Below are 21,446 nucleotides of genomic sequence, written 5' to 3'. Positions count from 1 at the left end.
AATTTTTATTTCTGAGATAAACAGCTTCAGACATTAAAAAAAAACTTTTTTCTATTACTTTTTTTTCTTTACAATGGACTGTGACAAAAATACAATTAGGCCAAAGAAAAAGAAGTACCTGATGGATACTTCCATTCGTTTCCAATAAGGCTGTGCCAATACACTCAAGTATTCAATACAGGTAAATGAATACAATGTGCATGCCTGAGATCTAGTCTCCAAATACCAAATACCTGGCCATGGTGGGCTGAATTATTATCAAGAGTTTATGCTTAGGCAAGCATAAGAAGGCAGTCACATTCTTCCTTTTTCCTGAGCCTAAGCTTTTTTGTATGTACCACTACTTATATTATTCAGCCTGCTTATTAAAAAATGTGTATTTCTAATATACATTCTGATAATTTCAGTAAAATAATTCCCAGTATACTGAAGTTTTTGTTGCTACTATCTTAAGTACTTATTTATTCAGGCTTTCATTTCTGAGACTATGAGTGAGATTACTGTTCAGAATTCCCCAAGCATTTCTGAAACTTTATATTGCTGTTTGACATACTATGGCAGCAAATTATACTATTGAATATATATATCTCAAGATTTTCTTTGTATCTTTAAGTGCTGTGTGTCAGTGAAAGTAAACTAAATCTCTTTGAGATTTTAAAACTTTCATATAATAATAGTCTGCTTATATCCTGTAGTAAAAAAATCAACAAAATTCCTTAGGGTCACAAATAGAGTCAAATCAGACTTACTAATGTCTTATCTATATGTTTTAAGAATTATACAAATTTCAACAACGCTTTTATTGTTATTAATAAAAGAACCTCCAAATGAAATAATATTTTTTAGAATATAAAGGATATATATACCAAGCATGTATTTAGACAACCAAATCTAATGAAAATTGAATAGAACTCACATGATTTAAAAAATATTTTCATTAAGTTAGAAAAATGCATTTCTAGGAGAAACAAAAATATCCATTTAAAAAAATTTTTAATTTGATCATGCTTTTACAGTTGTCCTGATTTTGCCCTCATTGTTCACCTCCACCCAGCACCCCCGACTCCCTCAGGCAAGTGCCATACAGGCAAGCATTCACGCGTCATGTATATAAGTTTTTTGGCTATTCCATTTCCTGTATTGTACTTTTCATCACCAGTGCTATTTTGTACTTGATCTTCATGTTTTTCTTAAATAAGACCCTTTAACATTTCATGTAATAATGGTTTGGTGATGATGAACTCCTTTAGTTTTTCCTTGTCTGGGAAGCACTTTACCTGCCCTTTGATTCTAAATGATAGCTTTGCTGGGTAGAGCAGCCTTGGCTGTAGGGGCATTTCATGACTTTGAATATTTCTTGCCCACCCCTCTAGCCTGGCAAAGTTTCTTTTAAGAAATCAGCTGGCAGTTTTATGGAAACTCCCATGTAGTTAACTAAACTAATTGCTTTTCTCTTGCTGCTTTTAAGATTCTCTTCTTTATCTTGAACCTTTGGCTTAATCATGATGTGACTTGGAGTGGGCCTCTTTACATCCATCTCGTTTGAGACTCACTGTGCTTCCTAGACTTGCATGTCTATTTCCTTCACCAAATTGGGGCAATTTTCTTTCATTAATTTTTCAAATAGATTTCCAATTTCTCTCTCTCTCTCTCTCTTAAAAGAGAGAAACAATAATGTGTGGTTGCCTCTCACATGGCCCCCACTGGGGTCCTGGCCCTCATGCACCCTGACTGGGAATCAAACTGGCGACCCTTCGGTTTGCAGCCCACACTCAATCCACAGAGCTACACCAGCCAGGGCAGATTTCTAATTTCTTGTTCTTTCTCTTCTCCTTCTTGACCTCTTGAAGTTGTCCCAAAGGCTGCTTATTATACTATTCTCATTTTTTGGATTCTTTTTTCTTTTTGTTGTTCTTGATTGGTTGTTTTTTGCTTCCTTATGTTCCAAATCATTGATTTGATACTTGGCTTAATCCACTCTACTGCTGTATCCTTGTAAATTGTTCTTTATTTCAATCAGTGTATCCTTTATTTCTGACTGGATCTTTTTCATGCTACTGAAGTTGTCTCTAAGTTCCTTAAGCGTCCTCAAAAACGGTGTTTTGAACTTTGCATATGATAGTTTGCTTATCCTTTTCACTTGGCTCTTTTTCTGAAGTTTTCATCTTTTCTTCCATTTGGGCCATGTTTCTATGTCTCCTGGTTTTGGCAGCCTCCCTGTGTGTATTCCTATGTATTAGGTAGAGCTGCTCTGACTCTCTGTCTTGGTAGTGTGGCCTGATGTAGTAGGTGTCCTGTAGAGTCTACTGGCACAGCCTCCCATATCACCCAAGCTAGGTACTTGAGGTGTGCCCTTTGTGTGGGCAAAGTACACCCTCCTCTTGTAGTTGAGCGCTGGTTGCTGTTGGAAGGGATTTACCCAGGTCAGTCAGCTATAAGGATTGGTATGACCACTGACCACCAACCTCCATCCTCTCTAGATAATCAGCTGTGTAGAGGCAGGCTGGTAGTGCTTTCTGGCGTGGTCTGTAGCTATCCACTGGGTGCACCGGCTCTGGAATTTCCCAGATGGTATAGGCCAAGGTCAGCCCCCACCTGTGTTTTGCCTGGGGCCACCCTTTCTGAGCTATAAAGCAATCTGAGATGGATGCTACATGTGTCTAGCTCATCCCTCTCCTTTGCCTGGGAATCTTGGGATCTCTTCAAGATTCCCAGGCAAAGCCAAGCTGTGAATCTAGGATGACTGCTGCTAATGCTGGGCCTGGAGCTCACTGAGGCCAGCCAGCTTTTGCTTGTATGAGAGGATTTAGGAAGATGTGCAGCATGAGCCAAGACCAGCCATTCATATAGAAAAGCAGCTTGGGTGGGTCTGTAAACGGGATGGAGTAGAGTCTCTGGGGATTTCCAAGACAGGTCAAATAGTGTCAGCGAGGTTGATGGAGTCTCAAATATGGCACCAGCCTGCCAGTTCTGTGGCTCTACAGGGGGAGGGTCAGAAAAGGGACATTGGCCCCTGCTCACCCAGATGCCAGCCATTTCTGCCTCTCCCAGTATACCACTGGTGCCCTTTAAGCTGCCACCCCAGCATTGGAGGTCAGAGGGAGTGATTCTGAGTAGGTGAGCCTGTGTGGGTTCTTTAAGACCAACTACTTGGGGCTCAAGATGTTTCTTCCACTGACTGAATCCCTGCTGATTTTTATAGCCACAAGTTTTGGGGACTTATCTTCCGGGTACTGTTTTCCTGGGCTGAGGGTTCTGGTGAGGGGCCAGGACTCCTCGCCCCAAGACAGCCTTCTTGAATTTTTATACATTAGACGTGGGTATGGGACCTACCCATTCTGCATCTGTACCTCTCCTACCAGTCTGGATGGATGTAGTTTCTTTAATTCCATACTTGTCAGACGTCCATTCAACTCAATTTCTAATGGTCCTGAGTGATAGTTTTTCTAGATTTTAGTTGTAATTTTGATGTCACTGTGAGAAGAGGACAGGCATATCTGCCCATGCTGCCCTCTTGAGAATATATATTTTTAAAAATATATTTTATTGATTATGCCATTGCAGTTGTTCTATTTCCCCACCTTCATTCCCCTCCACTCTGCATATTCCTCCCCCACCATTCTCCCCCTTTTGTTTATGACCACATGTCAAGTTCTTTAGATTCTATATTTCCCATACTATTCTTGCCCTCCCCCCTATTTTCTATCTACTGTCTATGCTACTTATTTTCTGTACCTTCTCTCCCCTTCTCCTTCTCCCACTCCCCTGATGCTAATGCTTCATATGATCTTCATTTCTATGGTTCTGCTCCTGATCTAGCTGTCCTCAGTTTGCTTTTGTTTTAGGTGTGGTTATTAATAACTGTGAGCTTTTTGTCCTTTCACTGTTCATCTTCTTTAATCTTCTTTTTCTTAGATAAATCCCTTTAACATTTCATATAATAAGGGCTTGGTGATGATGAACTCCTTGAACTTGACCTTATCTGAGGGCAGCACTTTATCTGCCCTTTCATGCCCTAAATGAAAGCTTTGCTGGATAGAGCAATCTTGGTTGTAGGTCTTTGGATTTCATGACTTGGAATACCTCTTTCCAGCCCCTTCTTGCCTGGAAGGTCTCTTTTGAGAAATCAGCTGACAGTCTGATGGGAACTCCTTTGTAGGTAACTGTCCCCTTATCTCTTGCTGCTTCTAGGATTCCCTCCTTCATTTTAATCTTGGCTAATATAATTATGATGTGCCTTGGTGTGTTCCTTCTTGGGTCCAAATTCTTTGGGACTCCCTGAGTTTCCTGGATTTCCTGGAATTCTATTTCCTTTGCCAGAATGGGGAAGTTCTCCTTTATTATTTGTTCAAATAAAGTTCCCACTCGTGGCTGTTCCTCTTCCCCTTCTGGTACCCCTGTAATTCAGATGTTGGAGTGTTTAAAGATGTCCTGGAGGTTCCTTAGCCTCTCCTCATTTTTTTGAATTCTTGTTTCTTCATCCTTTTCTGTTTGGTCATTTTTTTCTTCCTTCTGGTCCACTCCCTTGATTTGAGTTCCAGTTTCCTTCCCATCACTATTGGTTTCCTGTGCATTTCTCTTCATTTCAATTAGTTTAGCCTTCATTTGTTCCTCTAGTTTGTGGCTAAAATCAACCAGTTCTGTAAGAATCCTGATCACCAGTGTTTTGAACTGTGCATCTGATAGGTTGGTAATCTCTTGTTTGCTTAGATTTATGGGCTCTGGGGCTGAGCTCTTCTTGAGCCATGTTTTGATCTGTTCTTGCCTGTTATGTATGAGGAGAGGAACCTTAGTTGTTCACCAGGGCAGGGCCACACAGGTCGCTGGTTTGTGACACTGTATGTGGGGGCGGGGTCAGAGAGAGAGCAATAGTGGTCCCCTCTACTTTTCCCTGCTGCTGGGGCCTACCCACTCTGTCTCACTGCCTGCTCCTTCGCTGCTTTATCTACACGCAAATGTGTGATCGCGTCAGCCAGCCACCTTGCGCCTTCACTGGGCCCGCCCGTTGCTACCCCACACCTGGGATTTGCCCTTGGCTGCCTGGGTTGGGGGATATTTTTTTTTTTGCCCGACCAGCTCTGCTGCTGGCTCTGCCCCTCTTACTGGTCTAGCTGAATGGTTCATTGTTGTCAGACTTCCATATAGTTCAATTTTCTGTGGTTTGGCTGTTTATTGTTGCTAAAATGTTGTTTTTAGATTTGGTTGTGCGAGAAGGCAAAGCATTTCCACCTATGCCTCCATCTTGAGGGAAGTCCGGAATATACATTTTAAGTTTCTTTTGAAATCTCTTCTCCCACAGTATTTACATAAATATATATATGTATACCACATTACTTCACTTTCTTTCATATTATTTTAATATAGGAAAGATCAATACATAAAATATTATAGATATAAAAATTAAATTCAAAGCTGCACTATGTTTTGCCAACTTCGAAATATAACACTATGCCACATAAATTAAATTTTATCATTATAAGTCATAAATATTATTCTTGTACATATAACAATTCAGACATTTGGTACTATTTTAAATATTGAACTATACTTCTATTCAGCCATGGTAAAAGCAACTAATCAATTTTGAAAAAAAAATGAAAAACCTAGCATCTTGAGATAAGTACCAAGAAAGAACAATATATAAAATTATTGTTTTAGTAAAAACTAGTAGAGCAATCTTAATACTGTTCAGAATCAAAAAGGAATAAAACACATTCCTTAAAATAATTTCCTAGGGGTAGAAAACAAAGTATAATAAAACTGACCTTTAAAAGTTCCTCTGATGTAGGGCGATCCTGAGGGATTTTCTGGAGACAAGAATCTACAAAGTTGCGAAAATAATCAGACCTATTGTAAAGGAAAGTATCAAGTGAACATATTGCTATTTTCTTTAAAAACAGATCCACAAGTCAACATATGTGCCTACAGGTGGGTGGGGGATGGAGAAGAAATTATAAAAAGAAAAGTGGACACAATACATTTCATATAAGTCTACGAAAACCTTCTAAATCAACCAGTGAAACTGTACTGTTTTTCAAAGACAAACTTACACAGGTTATTTAAAATCCCATCTCTACATATTTAAATATCACAACTCATTAAAAATTGAGGCAAAATTATGGAAGTCAATCTTTTTCTTCTTTGTATTCAAATCTAAAATAACATTCTTCTTGATTTGTTTTTCTCTCTTGATCACTCCTTGGATTGTCTTCTATTTAGCATGTTTCAGAACATCACTCTATTAGTTTCAGAGGGAGAATTTTTTTATACCTGGGGCATTTGGTGTCCCTTAATAAATGGACAGAACTTCCATTAACCCCAGAAAACCAATTAAGATATTTTTTAAAACATTAGAAGTCTGCAACACATTTTAGAATGTACTTGATAAGCATTCAGTGAGCAAGGCAATAAGTAATAATTACTCCATCAATGTCTGACTTAAATAGTCAAATAGCATTTTACATTCCTTGTGGTAAGATTTCTTTTTTGACTCCCCAAAGTACCACAGCATAAAGTCTGTGTTCCACTATATTTATTACATGATATACCATAATATTAAACTCTGTGCCAAAAGATTCCTTCTATATCTCTATATAAGTAAGCAAAGACCTTCATATGTGCCTTAATTATATAATCATTAAAAAAGTACCACTAATTTATGCATCTACTTGTGAATTTTAAATTATTTATTAAATATATAAGAATTTCCCCTAGAATTTTTCAAATGCTAGATACAGCCGAAGAATTTCTCACTAAAAATTTCTGATAAAAATTCTAGCTTTCTAAAACCGTCAATCTGTTCTACATAAACTTCTTTATCAAATCAAGGGGGAGCACTAGGAAAAGGAACATCAGAGCATTCTGAATAATAAATAACATAATAACCATTAGAATGATCCAAAGTTATAAATCAAATCATTTTACCTATGTTTTATACCATATAAATTAAATACGATTCTCCTAAAAATATCACTGCAGGTATGGCAATCTACATATTTTAATTACAAAATATTAATGTTTAAATTCTGATATTTATAATATAATCAGGATTACAGCTATCCTAAAAATTCAAAGAAAATATAATATATACATTTTTGTGAAGAGCAATACTTTTGCTTCCATGTGACATTATTGAGATACTGACGCTATGAAAAGCAAACTTAATAAACATGATATAAGGGTAAAATAAATCTATTTTATTTTATTTACCTTTCCTAATAATTTATTTAACATGGGTTCACTGAGGGAATTTCACAAGCCAATACTACACAGAACAGTGTCTCTTTTTAGATGCTTTTTTTTTTAAAGATTTTATTTATTTATCTTTAGAGGGGAAGGGAAGGAGAGAGGGAGAGAAATATCCATGTATGGTTGCCTCTTGTGTGTTCCCTGATGGGAACTGGCCTGCAACCCAGGCACGAGCCCTGACTGGGAATCGAACCGTGGTTGCTTGATTCCCAGGCCTGCGCTCAATCCACTGAGCTACACCAGCCAGGGAGAATAGTGTCTTTTTTTTTTTTTTTTTTTTTTTAATATTTTATTTATTTATTTTTGAGAGAGGGGAAGGGAAGGAGAGAGTGGAGAGAAATATCCATGTATGGTTGCCTCTCGTGTGTCCCCTGATGGGAACTGGCCTGCAACCCAGGCATGTGCCCTGACTGGGAATCGAACCGCGGTTGCTCTGATTCCCAGGCCCGCGCCCAATCCACTGAGCTACACCAGCCAGGGAGAATAGTGTCTCTTAATAAGCCAATAAAAACAACATACCCCAAAGCAATGATGGAATAATTACACTATTGTCAGAGGGCTAAACCTACTTTTTAAAAAACATTTATTTATTTACTTTAAGAAAGCAGGGAAGGGAGGGAGGAAGAGAAGGAGAAAAACATTGATGTGCATCATCTGTTGACTCTCACATGTCACCAACCTGGGACCTGGCCTGCAACCTGGGCATGAGCCCCGACAGGAAATCAAACCAGTGACCTTCTGGTTTACAGGCCAGTGCTCAGTCCACTGAGCCACACTAGCCAAGGATAAGCCTATTTTAATATCACTTCAGGTATTAACACATTTTACCTAGTTGAAATGAAATAATTCTGATAACATTATGAAAAAGCACTTAACTTATACAATGTTGAGCAATGTATCTGTTAGAAATACTCACCATTCATTAGACTGTAGTGTAGGGGATTCATTTTGGGCTATATGATATAAGGCACTCATTGCATTCATATTAAATAAAGGAGGCTTCCTTTCCGCTATAAGAGAAAGAAAACTTGCCTGTTAAAATACATGCCTGTTATAAAGGAGAACACAAATACCACTGAAGTTAAAAAATAATAATAATTGCAAACTTAGCAAATACTGAGTTCAAAGAACATTTTCAAGTAAATTGATTTAGAGTAAATTATTTACTTGATGCCCCACCATTCTTAAATACTTTAAAACAATAATATTCTACTAAAGAACAATATTATCCCCATTAAATCAGGCCATTAATGCTAATACATGACTCTCATCTAATCCTCAAACCCCATTCAAGTTTCACTCAAATGTCAAATAATGTCCTTCACAGAAAAAATGAGCTTTGATCATTTGTGTCCTTCAAGTAAACTGTCCATTTTATATAAGTTGTTAAATTAACATAAAATTGTTCATACTACATCACTATAATCCTTTTAATACCTGTAAAATCTACAGTGATATCACATGTGTCATGTATATTCTTTCTTTTCTTCCTGATCAATCTGGCTAGAAGTTTACCAATTTTATCAATTTCCTTGAAGTAGTTTTTTACTTTACTGATTTTCTCCATTCTTTAAAATTTAGTTGATTTCTGCTTTGATCTTTTTAATTCTCTTTTCTCTCCTTATTTTGGGTTGAATTTGCTCTTCTTTTTCTACTGCCTTAAAGTGAAAGTTGAAGTCATGATCTTGACAATTTTGAAGACACAAGACCTTTGAATATTTTAATATGACTCTGACTTATGATTAAATTTAGGTTACGTATCTTTGACAAGAACATCACAGAACTAGATGTTGTATTTTTCTCTTCATGTTCTAGGAGGCAGTGCATAATTTCAAATGGTCCTGTTTTAATGGTGTTCCCTTTGATCACTTAGGGTCATGTCTAACAGGCTTCTTCATGGTAAATTTTCTTTTTTCCTTTTGTAATTAATAAGCATTTTGTAAGAAGGTACTTTGAAATGATATATATAGTTTTCATAAAGCTTTCATTTTATTTATATGAACTTACAGACTTTTATTTTTAAAATTTTTTATTTATTGGTTTTAGAGAAAGAAAGGGAGATAAAGAAATCAATTTTGTTGTTCCACTTACTTATGCATTCATTGATTGATTACTGTATGAGCCCTGACTGGGGATCAAACCTGCAATACTGTCATACCAAGATGATGTTCTAACCAACTGAGTGATCCGGCCAGGGCCTACAGGTTTTTATTTTATTTAATAAGCTATAAACTGCCACTACCATTTATTTTGATGTTCAAAATGCCTCACATATGAGCAGTGACAGTGCTTCCATTCTGGTTTCTTTTTAAAAATTTAATCTTTAGTGTATTTTTTTTCCCATTGCTATTAAGTCTCCTTGAATCTTCCACTCCCCAGTAATCACCACACTGTTGTCCATGTCCATATGTTATTTTTCCTTTATGCTTAATCTTTTCATCCTTTCTCCTACCCCACCCTACTGGCTGTCACCCTGCTTTCAATCTGAGTCTGTCCCCATTTTCCTTGTTAATTCAGTTTGTTCATTAAATTCCACATATGAGTGAAATTATATGGTATTTGCTTTCTCTGACTGGCTTATTTCACTTAGTATAATGTTTTCCATGGTGTACATACTGTCACAAAGGGTAAAATTTGTTTTTCTAAGGTCGAGCAGTATTCCATTGTATAAATGTGCCACAGTTGTTTTAACCATTCATCTACTGATGGACACCTGGGCTGCTTACGTATATATCTTGGTGATTGTAAATAACACTGCAACGAACACAGGGGTGCTTATGTTCTTTCAAATTAGTGTTTTGGGTTCCTTCAGATATATTCCTATAAGTGAGATCACTAGGTCAAAACGCAGATCCATTTTTAATTGTTTGAGGTATCGCCATACTGCTTTCCATAGTGGCTGCACTAGTCTGCATTCCCACCTACAACGCAAAAAGGTTCCTCTTTCTCCACATCCTTGCCAGAATTTGTTGTTCGTTGATATACTGATGATAGCCGTTCTGACATCTTTTGGGAGATGATATCTCCTTGTGGTTTTAATTGGCATCTCTCTGATGATTAGTCACATTGAACATCTTTTCATGTCTGTTGGCCATCTGTGTGTCCTCTTTGGAGAAGTGTCTATTCAGGTCCTTTGCCCATTTTTTAATTGGGTTGTTTTTTGGTGTTTTGTAAAAGTTTTGTAAATTCTTTATACATTTTGGGTATTAAGTCCTTATTGGATATACCAGAGAATATGTTCTCCCATTCTGTGGGGTTGTCTTTTTATTTTGTTGATGATTTCTTCTGCTGTACATAAACTTTTCAGTTTGATATGCTGCCATTTGTTTATTTTTTCTTTTGTTTCCCTTGCCCAGGGACATATCGCCATAAAATATTGCTACGAACAAGGTCCAAGATTTTGTTGCCTATGTTTTCTTATACAATTTTTATAGTTTCAGGTATAAAATTTAAGTCTTTGGTCCATTTTGAATTTCTTGTGTGTGGTGTAAGGTGGTCTAGTTTCATTTTTCTGCATGTGTCTAACCAATTTTTCCAACACTATTTATTGAATAAATTATCTTTTGCCCATTGTATGTGCTTCTTTCCCCCATTGAATATTAATTGACTATAAAGATGTGGGTTTACTTCTGGGCTCTTTATTCTGTTCCATTGACCTTTGTGTCTGTTTTTATGCCAGTACCAGGCTGTTTTGATTACTATGGCCTTACTGTGTAGTTTCATATTAGATAATGTGATTCTTCCAACTTCCTTCTTCTTTCTCAGGGTGGCTGTTGCTATTAGTGCCCTTTTATGATTCTATATAAATTTTTGAAATATTTGTTCTAGTTCTGCAAAATACAGCATTGGAAACTTGATAGTAATTGCTTTGGGTCTACAGATAGCTTTGGGTAGTATGGACATTTTCGTGATGTTAATTCTTCCTATCCATGAGCATGGTATGTGCTTCCACTTACTTGTATCTTCTTCAGTTTTTTTTCCTTCAGTGTCTTATAATTTTCTGAGTGCAGATCTTTTATATACTTGGCTAAGTTTATTTCTAGGTATTTTATTCTTTCTGTAGCAATTGTGAATGGGACTGTTTATTTTTTTCCCTTTCTGAAGGTTCATTATTGGTATATAAAAATGCAACTGATTTCTGGATATTAACTTTGTATCCTGCTACTTTGCTGAATTCATTTATCAGTTACAGTAGTTTCTTGGTGGAATCTTTGGGGTTCTCTATGTACAGTATAATGTCATGTGTAAATAATGACAGTTTTACTTCTTCCTTTCCAAATTGTATGCCTATTATTTCTTCTTCTTGTCTGACTGCGGTAGCTAAGACTTCCAGTACTATATGCTGAATGACAGAGGTGAAAGTGGATATCCCTGCCTTGTTCCTGATCTTAAGGGGAACACTTATAGGTTTTGCTGATTGAGTTGAATCATATACTAACATGATTCAAACTAGATTTTTTAAAAATTCAGAGATCCCACTCATTACCTTGTATATATCTCTCAAATGTATCTGTAAGTGTGGACTGCTTCTGTAAAATTAAATTTTGAGTTGATTTTTTGCATGGTGTAAAACAGTGATCTACTTTTCCCATTACTATTCATTGAAGACGCAATCCTTTCCCCATTGTGGATCCTTATTTAGCTCCTTTTGTCATGAATCGACCATATATTTGTGGGTTTATTGTGGGTTCTCTATTCTGTTCCATTGATCTATGTTTCTGTTTCAATGCCAATATCATGCTGTTTTGATTACTAAAGTTTTCAAATGTAGTTTTATACCCAGAAACATGATACCTCTAGCTTTGTACTTCCTTCTCAAGATTGCTCTGGCTATATGGACACTTTGTGGTTCCACAGAAATTTTAGGATTATTCATTGTATTTCTGTAAAAAATGCCACTGAAATTTTGATAGGAAGGGCATTGAATCTGTAGACCCATACTGCTTTGGACAGTATGGACATTTTAACAATATTAATTCCTCCACTTTACAAGCACAGAATATCTTTCCATTTATTTGTGTCTTCCTCAATTTCTTTCATTAAAGTCTTATAGTTTGAGTACAGATCTCTGACCTCCTTGATTAAATTTATTCCTAGGCATTTAATTCTATTTGATGTGACTGTAAACAGGATTGTTTTCTTAATTTTTCTTTGTGATAGTTTGTTCTTAGTGTATAAAAGTCCAACTGGTTTTTGTCTATTGACCAGCTGGAACTTCTAATACTACGTTGAGTAAAAGTAGCAAGAGTGAACATCCTTGTCTTGTTCCTGATCTTAGAAGAAAACTGTTTAGCTTTTCACCATTAAGATCTTTGCTATGGGTTTGCCATATACAGCTTTCATTATGTTTACATACATTTCCTCTATAGCCAGTTTGTTGAGGTTTTTTTTTTCATAAGTTGATGTTGAATTTTGTCAAATGCTTGTTCTGCATCTAGTAAGATAAAATTTTTACCATTCATTTTATTAGTAATGTATCACACTGACTCACTTGCCAAATGCTGGACCACCAACTTTCCATCTCTGAATAAATCCCACTTCATCGTGTTGTATGATCCTTCTAATGGGTTGTTAAATTCAGTTTGCAAATGTTTTGTTGAGAATTTCTGCACATATCTTCATCAGATATACTGGCCTGTTATTTTCTTTTCTTGTACTGTCTTCGTATGGCATTGGCATCAGGGTAATGCTGGCAATGTAAAATGAGATTGCAAGTGTTCCCTCTTCTACTATTTTTTGGGAGAGTTTGAGAAGGGTTAATATTAATTATTTAAATGTTGGTAGAGTTCACAAATGAAGCCATCTGGTCCTGGACTTGTGTTTGTTGAGAGGTTTTTCATTACTAATTAAATCTCCTTACTAACAATTGGTCTGTTCAGATTTTCTATTTCTTCATGATTGTCTTCATAGACATTCAGTCTAGCTGTATGTTTCTAGGAATTTATCCATTTCTCCTAGGTAATCCAATTTGTTGGTGTATAATTGTTTATAGTACAGCTGACTCTGGTACAACATGGGTTTAAACAGTGTGGGTCCACTTAAATACCAACTTTTTTCAATAAATATATTAGAAAAATTTTTGGAGATGTTCTTACTACTGTGAAACAATTGTATCAATCACACTAGGCTAACATAAAGCAATTATATTGCTTATTCCTTGTTATTTATGCATGAAACATTACATAGTAATTTTTTTCACATTATCTTATCATTTTTGATGCCCAATATTATCAACATATAGAACATCAATGGTGTTCTGTATCATATTAGATAATATTAATATAGGTACTGACAGACAATTCACCTTGTAAACAGACAACATAAACCTAAAGTATACAGTACAATACTGTAAATGTATTTTCTCTTACAACTTAAAAAACATTTTCCTTTCTCTAGCTTACTTTATTATAAAAACCCAATATATAATACATATAACATACAAAATGTGTTTACTGTTTACATTATTGGTAAGGCTTACAGTCACCAATAAACTATTACTAATTAAGTTTGGGGAGGGTTCTAAAGCTATACATGCATTCGACTATGCAGTGGTCAGTTCTCCTAAACCCCCCATTGTTCAAGGGGTCAACTGTGGTCTTTTATGATCCCTTGTATTTCTGTGGTATCAGTTGGTAACCTCTTTTATTTGCAATTATATTTACTTCAGCCATTACTACTCTTTTTTCTTTGGTGAGTCTAGCTAAAGGTTTGTCGGTTTTACTTTTTCAAAACACCAGTTCTTAATTTCAATGATCTTTTGTAATCACTTTACTTTGTATTTCAATTATTTCCATTGTTATCTTTGTTATTTCCTCCCATCTACCAAATTTGGGTTTAATTCTTCTTTTCCTAGTTCCTGGAGGTGTAAAATTAGGTCCTTTGATCTTTTTATTTTTTAATGTAGGCACTTATCACTATGAACTTCCCTGTTAGAATTGCTTTGGTGCATCTCATGAATTCTGGATGTTGTATTCCCATTTTCATGTTTTCAGAGATGTTTTTATTTCCCTGTGTCCTTTGATCCACTGGTTGGTTGGTCAACAGCATGGGGTGGTTTTTTTTGACCCCCTTCCTCCCCTCACGAGGGGACCACAGCCCCATCACCAATTCCTCTCCTTATTTGAAGGATCCTTAGAGGTCCCCATCACCATCCCATTTATCATACCTATTGGCTCCCAGTACAGTGGGGTAGCAATAGCTGACAATCCTGTGATCTGGCCCAAATGCTCTGAAACTTGGCCCTCAACTCCCACTCCGCTCCAACCAAGGGACCTGCCAGCCCAGCATGAGCCTAGGGATCTGGGCACAATGTCTTGACCCTGGGCCTCTCAACAGGTAGAGCCCCTCTCCTCCAGGTGGCCCTGCCTCTGCCCACAATGCCTTGACTTGCACAGGGGTCTCACAGGCCACCATACACATGTCATGGCCTCAGGGAAAAAGGGCTTCAAGACTCTCCCTACAGCCCCCAGACACCACTTCCTGCCCCAGATCCCACTGTCTAGTCCCCAAGCTCAGAGCTGGGCTACTGCTGTTGAAACAACATCCCATAACAACCACCGACATTATGACACCTTGCACCCCCCCCACACACCTACAACATAATACCCCCACATCTCCCTCCCACACACAACACATGCAGGAAATGTTTTCTGCAGCCAGTGCCTCTCTAGGAGCAGCTGGAGGCTGAAAATCATTGCCATTAATCCTGGGCCAGATGGTCCCACTGTTGAGGTAAGAGAAGAGAGGGGACTCTGGACCTAGCTGGAGAGGCTGAGGGAGTTTGAGCCTACGTCCTAGGTCTCCATCCACCCAGGGGTCTGTCTGTACTTCTTTGGGACTCTGTGTTCGGTTACTGACTGCAGCCAAGGGTGAGGTGACAAGTGAAACCAAGGTAAGTGAAAAGGAACCGTGCTTCCCTCATCAGCATGGATGATGACTAGCTACCCTCCACTTTCAAGTCTCAGGGTCATCTACAGGTCTTGTAGCTTAGGAACCTAGAGGGATCCCTGCTCTCCTTGGGCTCATTGAGACTCTGGACTCTGGGATACCCTTCCTAGAATTTCACTCCCTCCCCTCCACTCTTCCCTAGGGATATGTTCACCCCTACTTCTCCTGGCTCCCTCCTCTCAGTAGCATGTTGTTTAATCTGCACATATGTGTGAATTGCCCAGTTTTCCTCTTGTAATTAATTTCGACTTTTGTACCACCGCGGTCAAAAAAGATGCTTGATATGATTTCAGTCTTCTTAAATTTATTAAGACTTCTTTTGTGGCTTAACATATGATCTATCTTAGAGAATGTTCCAAGTACATTCCAGAAGAATGTGTATTCTATTGCTTTTAGCTGAATTATTCTGCATGTCTGTCATTGTCAATCAGGTCTAACATGGCATTTAAGGCCAATGTTTTCAAACTGATTTTCTAGATGATCTATTGATTGATGAATGCAGGGTATTAAAGTCCATTATTATTGTTATGTTGCTGTCTATTTCTCCCTTTAGGTTTCTTAATATTGCTTTATATATTTAAGTGCTCCTATGTTGGGTGCACAAACATTAACAAATGTTTTATCATCTTGTTGAATTTACCTCATTATTATGTAATGCACTTCTTTGTCTCTTATTAGTCTTCGTTTTTAAGTCCATTTGCCTGATATAAATATAGCTGCCCTAGCTTTTTTTTTTGGTTTCCATTTCCATGGAGTATCTTTTTTCATCCCTTCATGTTTCAGTCCTGTGTGTATTTTTATATCTGCAGTGAGTCTCTCATAGGCCGCATACAGATTCGTCTTTTTTTTTTTTTTAAAGATTTTATTTATTGATCTTTAGAGGGGAAGGGGGAAAGGAGAGAGGGAGAGAAACATCAATGTATGGTTGCCTTTTGTGCGTCCCCTGCTGGGAACTGGCCTGCAGGGAACTGGCCTGCAACCCAGGCATGTGCCGACTGGAAATCGAACCGCGGTTGTGTGGTTCGCAGGCCTGAGCTCAATCCACTGAGCCACACCAGCCAGGGCAGATTCGTCTTATTTTTTAAAAAATCCATTCAGCCACTCTATGTCTTCTGATTAAAGAATTTAGTCCACTTACAAATAAACTAATAGACATGTACTCATTGCTATTTTGTTCACTGATTTCTATTTTTTATTTTAAAATATACTTTATTAATTATGCCATTATAGTTGTTCTATTTCCCCCCTTCATTCCCCTCCACCCTGCATACCCCTCCTCCACCATTCCCCCCCTTTAGTTTATGACCACGTGTCTCAAGTTCTTTAGATTCTATATTTCCCATACTATTCTTGCCCTCCCCCCTATCTATTTTCTACCTACCGTCTATGCTACTTATTTTCTGTACCTTCTCCCCCCTTCTCCTTCTCCCACTCCCCTGATGCTAACCCTCCGAGTGATCTTCATTTCTGTGGTTCTGCTCCTGATCTAGCTGTCCTCTTAGTTTGCTTTTGTTTTAGGTGTGGTTGTTAATAACCGTGAGTTTGCTGTCCTTTCACTGTTCATCTTTTTTATCTTCTTTTTCTTAGGTAAGTCCCTTTAACATTTCATATCATAAGGGCTTGGTAATGATGAACTCCTTGAATTTGATCTTATCTGAGAAGCACTTTGTCTGCCCTTCCATTTTAAATGAAAGCTTTCCTGGATAGATCAATCTTGGATGTAGGTCTTTGGTTTTCATGACTTGGAATACTTCCTCCCAGCCCCTTCTTGCCTGTAAGGTCTCTTTTGAGAAATCAGCTAACAGTCTACTGGGAACTCCTTTGTAGGTTACTGTGCCCTTATCTCTTGCTGCTTTTAGGATTCTCTCCTTCATTTTAATCTTGGCTAATGTAATTATGATGTGCCTTGGTGTGTTCTTCTTGGGTCCAACTTCTTTGCGACTCTCTGAGCTTCCTGGATTTCCTGGAAGTCTATTTCCTTTGCTAGAATGGGGAAGTTCTCTTATTGTTTGTTCAAATAAGGTTTCCACTCGTGATTGTTCCTCTTCCCCTTCTGGTACTCCTGTAATTTGGATGTTGGAGCGTTTAAAGATGTCCTGGAGGTTCCTAAGCCTCTCCTCATTTTTTTGAATTCTTGTTTCTTCATATTTTTCTGTTTGGTCATTTTTTCCTTTCTTCTGGTCCGCTTCCTTGAGTCCCAGTTTCCTTTCCATTACTATTGGTTTCCTGTGCATTTCCCTTCATTTCAATTAGTGTAGCCTTCATATGTTCCTCTAATTTGTGACTAAAATCAACCAGTTCTGTGAGCATCCTGATCACCAGTGTTTTGAACTGTGCATCTGAGTGTTTGGCTATTTCTTCATCGCTTAGATTTATTGGCTCTGGGGCTCTGAGTTGTTCTTGAGCCATGTTTTGATCTGTTCTTGCCTGTTACATATAAGGAGCGGAACCTTAGTTGTTCACCAGGGTGGGGCCACCCAGGTCGCTGTTTTGTGAGGCTGTATGTGGGAGCGTGGTCAGAGAGGGACAATGGCGGTTCCCTCTGCCGCTTCCTGCTGCTGGGGCCTGCGTGGTCTGTCTCACAGCTAGCTCCTTTACCGGTTTATCGGTTTGGCTGAAGGGTTCATTGTTGTCAGACTTCGTGTAGTTCAATTTTCTGTGGTTTGGCTGCGTTTTTGTTGCTAAAACTTTGTTGTGTGAAAAGGCCAGTGCTTCCACCTACACCTCCATCTTGGCGCAAGTCCCTGTTCACTGATTTCTTATTTCTTTCTTTAGCTCTATTCCGTTGCGATTTGATTATTTTCTGTAGAGTCATGCTTAGATTCTCTTTCTCTTTTGTGTAGTGAATATAGGTTTTTGTTTATATAAAACAACTTAATTTAATAGTCTTTTTTAAAAGAAGATTTTATTTATTTATTTTTGGAGAGAGAGGAAGGGAAGGTGACCAAGAGGGAGAGAAACATTGATGTGTTAGAGAGAAACAGTTGCCTATCACACTCCCCCTACAGGGGACCTGGCCCACAACCCAGGCATGTGCCCTGACTGGGAATTGAACGGATGATCTTATGGTTTGCAGGTGGCACTCAATCCACTGAGCCACACCAGCCAGGGCTACTTTAATTGTTTTTTAAATTCATAACAACTAGAGCAGAACAAATTTTAAAGCTTACATATTTACTCCCCACAACCTCCCTTATTTTTGTTGTCACAATTTACATCTTTATATTCTTTGTATCCATTAAAAAAATTGTTATAGTTATTTTCATTATATACCTCTGAAATACCCTCAACATACAGGGTGGGACAAAAGTAGATTCACAGTTGTTGATACATAAAATAATAGAATAATCAATAAATAATAATACAAAAATATGTGCTTTGCATACTTCTAACTGTAAACCTACTTTTGCCCCATCCTATATACTTTTATAATAAAAAAATGGCTAATTTTTATTTTTATTTTTTAAAGATTTTATGTATTTATTTTTAGAGAGAAGAAAGGGAGGGAGAAAGAGAGGGAGAAAAACATCAATGTATGGTTGCCTCTCATGTGGCCCCCACTGGGGACCTGGCCTGCAACCCAAGCATGTGCCCTGACTGGGAATCGAACCAGCGACCCCTTGGTTTGCAGCCTGTGCTCAATCCACTGAGCTACACCAGCCAGGGCTAAATTTTATTTTTATAAAAATTGTAAAATCATGCATATAACCTGAAAAAAATCCAACAAATTTCATCAAATTATAAAGAAATATATAAACTAGCCTATGAAAAATCCTGCACTTTAAGATTTCTTGGTTGTGAGACATAACACCAAGTTATTTCAACCTTTATGATAACAAAGTATGAGTGAGTCATATTTATTTAGGTCTATATTTATCAAAACCATGGACAGTATAGTTGATCTAAGTTTGTTCTTTCACCCATAAGAAAATAATATGCTTTATTCATTATCTCTGATTTAAAGTAAAAAAGCATATAACAGATACATTTCTCAAGACTGCAAATCTAATTTGCAATGAAAATCATGCCTCTGACCTATATTGTCTAATAGGGTAGCCAGTAGCCACATGTGACCATTTAAATACTAACTTTTTAAAATGAAATATAATTTAAAATGTAGTCCCTCAGTTGCACTAACATTTCCAGTGCTCAAAAGCCATGCAGACACAGAACATATTCTATCACTGCAGGAAGTTTTAGTCGCTTGTGCTACTCCTAGACCCTCCCCCTGGAACCAGAATCAGTCTTAAAGTATAGTTCCTGACTTAGTACTTCATTATTCAAAACATTTATAAGTAATATCTTCAAAAGGATTTATGACAGGTTATTTAAAAAGCTGAAGATGACAAATGTATGCCTGAAACTCTAGTGTCTCATTCATTTACAATTATATACAGTCAGTCACATCTTAAGCTACTTTGTGATAAGTCTACTTTATGAACTATAATAAAAAGCTAGAAAAGAAAGAAGCCATTTCAAAGAAACTGTATAGACAGATTTCTTTCTGAGCAGTACAATGAGCTAATTAATACTTTCTATTAAGTAAATACTAAAATATGTTAATGACATCTGACAAGACCATTAATGCCACTTCACTATCACCAAGGGGTAGAGTATGTAATAATACTCCATGGGCAGAATATATTAACCGGCATCTCTACATTTAATTAGTACCTACCAGTAAGAAGAAGAATAAAGGGTACAGGAATAAAGTTTATAGTACTTAAAGATATATTCGAATGGAAGAAACACATTATAAACCTCAAATTGAGACCAAGAGATCGAAGAGAATGACACTGTGACAGTCTCCAAACCCATTTTCTGATGTTGTCAAATTTAAAATAAATATGATAAAGAGCCTGAAGGCAATGGTTAATGTAGAAATTCCAAGAGAAGCAAAAATATTTAAAGATTATTGTGTAAAAATATTAGACTGAAAGAAACAGTCCAGCTGTAATGGAAATTATGATATTCATCTACTATGTACTGATAAGCAAGCTTTACTTTTATTTTTACCTCAATTTCTTTTTTATTTTATTTATTTATTTATTTTTAGAGAGAGGGGAGGGGAAGGAAGAAGAGTGGGAGAGAAACATCAATGTGTGGTTGCCTCTCATGTGTCCCCTACTGGGGACCTGGCCAGCAACCCAGGAATGTGCCCTGACTGGGAATCAAACCAGTGACCCTTCGCTTCACAGGCCCGTGCTCAATCCACTGAGCTACACCAGCCAGGGCCCTCAATTTCTTTATTCACTTTTTTTTAGAAAACTACTAACAAACCCAGGTTGATAATGATTAAAATAACACATGGATTATATTCACTCTTAAAATTATTTATTTGTTTGTTTGTTTATTTGGGGGAGGGGAAGGTAGGAAGAGAGGGAGAGAAACATTAATGTGAGGTTGCCTCTCGCACACCCCCTACTGGGGACCTGGCCTAAAACTCAGGCATGTGCCCTGACTGGAAATTGAACAGGTGACCCTTTGGTTAGCAGGCCCACGCTCAATCCACTGAGCTATACCAGCCAGGGCTGGAATATTCTTATAAGAAGAAAAGAAGGAAAGGATGTTGGGCTGATGGGAGGGGTGGGGAATCAAAAGCAACATGTTTACCATCTTTAATTACAGTGACAGTTCAGTTACCCACCTGGATCCCTTAAAGTGGGAATGTTAGTAAAGTTATGATGGCCCACTGCCTTAAGCATAGTTCCATTTATGGGCAACAAAATAAAATGTGTGTATAAAATCAACACACCATATACAATATGATATGCAGCCTGGCATCTAATGCTCATAGCCAATTTAAGGTCATAAGTATCCTAGATAGAGGTAAATAATTCATGAATGCTTTAGAGACCTTCCATACATGGTAAGTCTAGTAACTATATATATATTCTAGGTGTTTAACAAACAGTCATAGTGTTAGCTGTAGATATTTCAAACATAATACCACAGTGGAAAATTATTTTAGACCTAATTTAATGGAGTAAATACAATATACCTAACCTAATATGTATGGAAATTTAACAGTTCACCAAGGTAAAAACTTAAATAAATGTATTGTTTCCCTTAGTAACTGACACAAAAAATAAAAATCTGTAATTTCATACAGAAATTGAGGTAAGACATTGATTACATCTTACTTCTTAGTAATAAAAAAGAATGCTGCCCTGGCTGGTGTAGCTCAGTGGATTGAGCATGGGCCTGTGAAGCAAAGGGTCGCCAGTTTGATTCCTAGTCAGGACACATGC

At 37.3% G+C, this 21,446-nt stretch overlaps 1 protein-coding gene across 5 annotated transcripts in view; it reads right to left on the bottom strand.

The window, feature by feature from the left end:
• Positions 1–21,446, bottom strand: part of TAOK1 (TAO kinase 1) — a 155,836-nt gene that overhangs the window by 42,499 nt on the left and 91,891 nt on the right. For all 5 annotated transcript variants that reach the window (XM_053662773.1, XM_037162886.2, XM_053662776.1 and 2 more), the window contains 2 exons: positions 8,165–8,258; positions 5,766–5,847 (listed from right to left, as the gene is read on the bottom strand). In XM_053662773.1, coding sequence (XP_053518748.1) covers positions 5,766–5,847; positions 8,165–8,258 — 176 coding nt within the window. The remainder of the gene's footprint in view (positions 1–5,765; positions 5,848–8,164; positions 8,259–21,446) is intronic.

This window comes from Artibeus jamaicensis, unplaced genomic scaffold (genome assembly GCF_021234435.1).
Source record: "Artibeus jamaicensis isolate MK-2021 breed Jamaican fruit bat unplaced genomic scaffold, CSHL_Jam_final contig_2790, whole genome shotgun sequence".
Lineage (NCBI taxonomy): Eukaryota > Metazoa > Chordata > Mammalia > Chiroptera > Phyllostomidae > Artibeus > Artibeus jamaicensis.
This window is presented reverse-complemented; position numbering and strand designations above follow the sequence as displayed.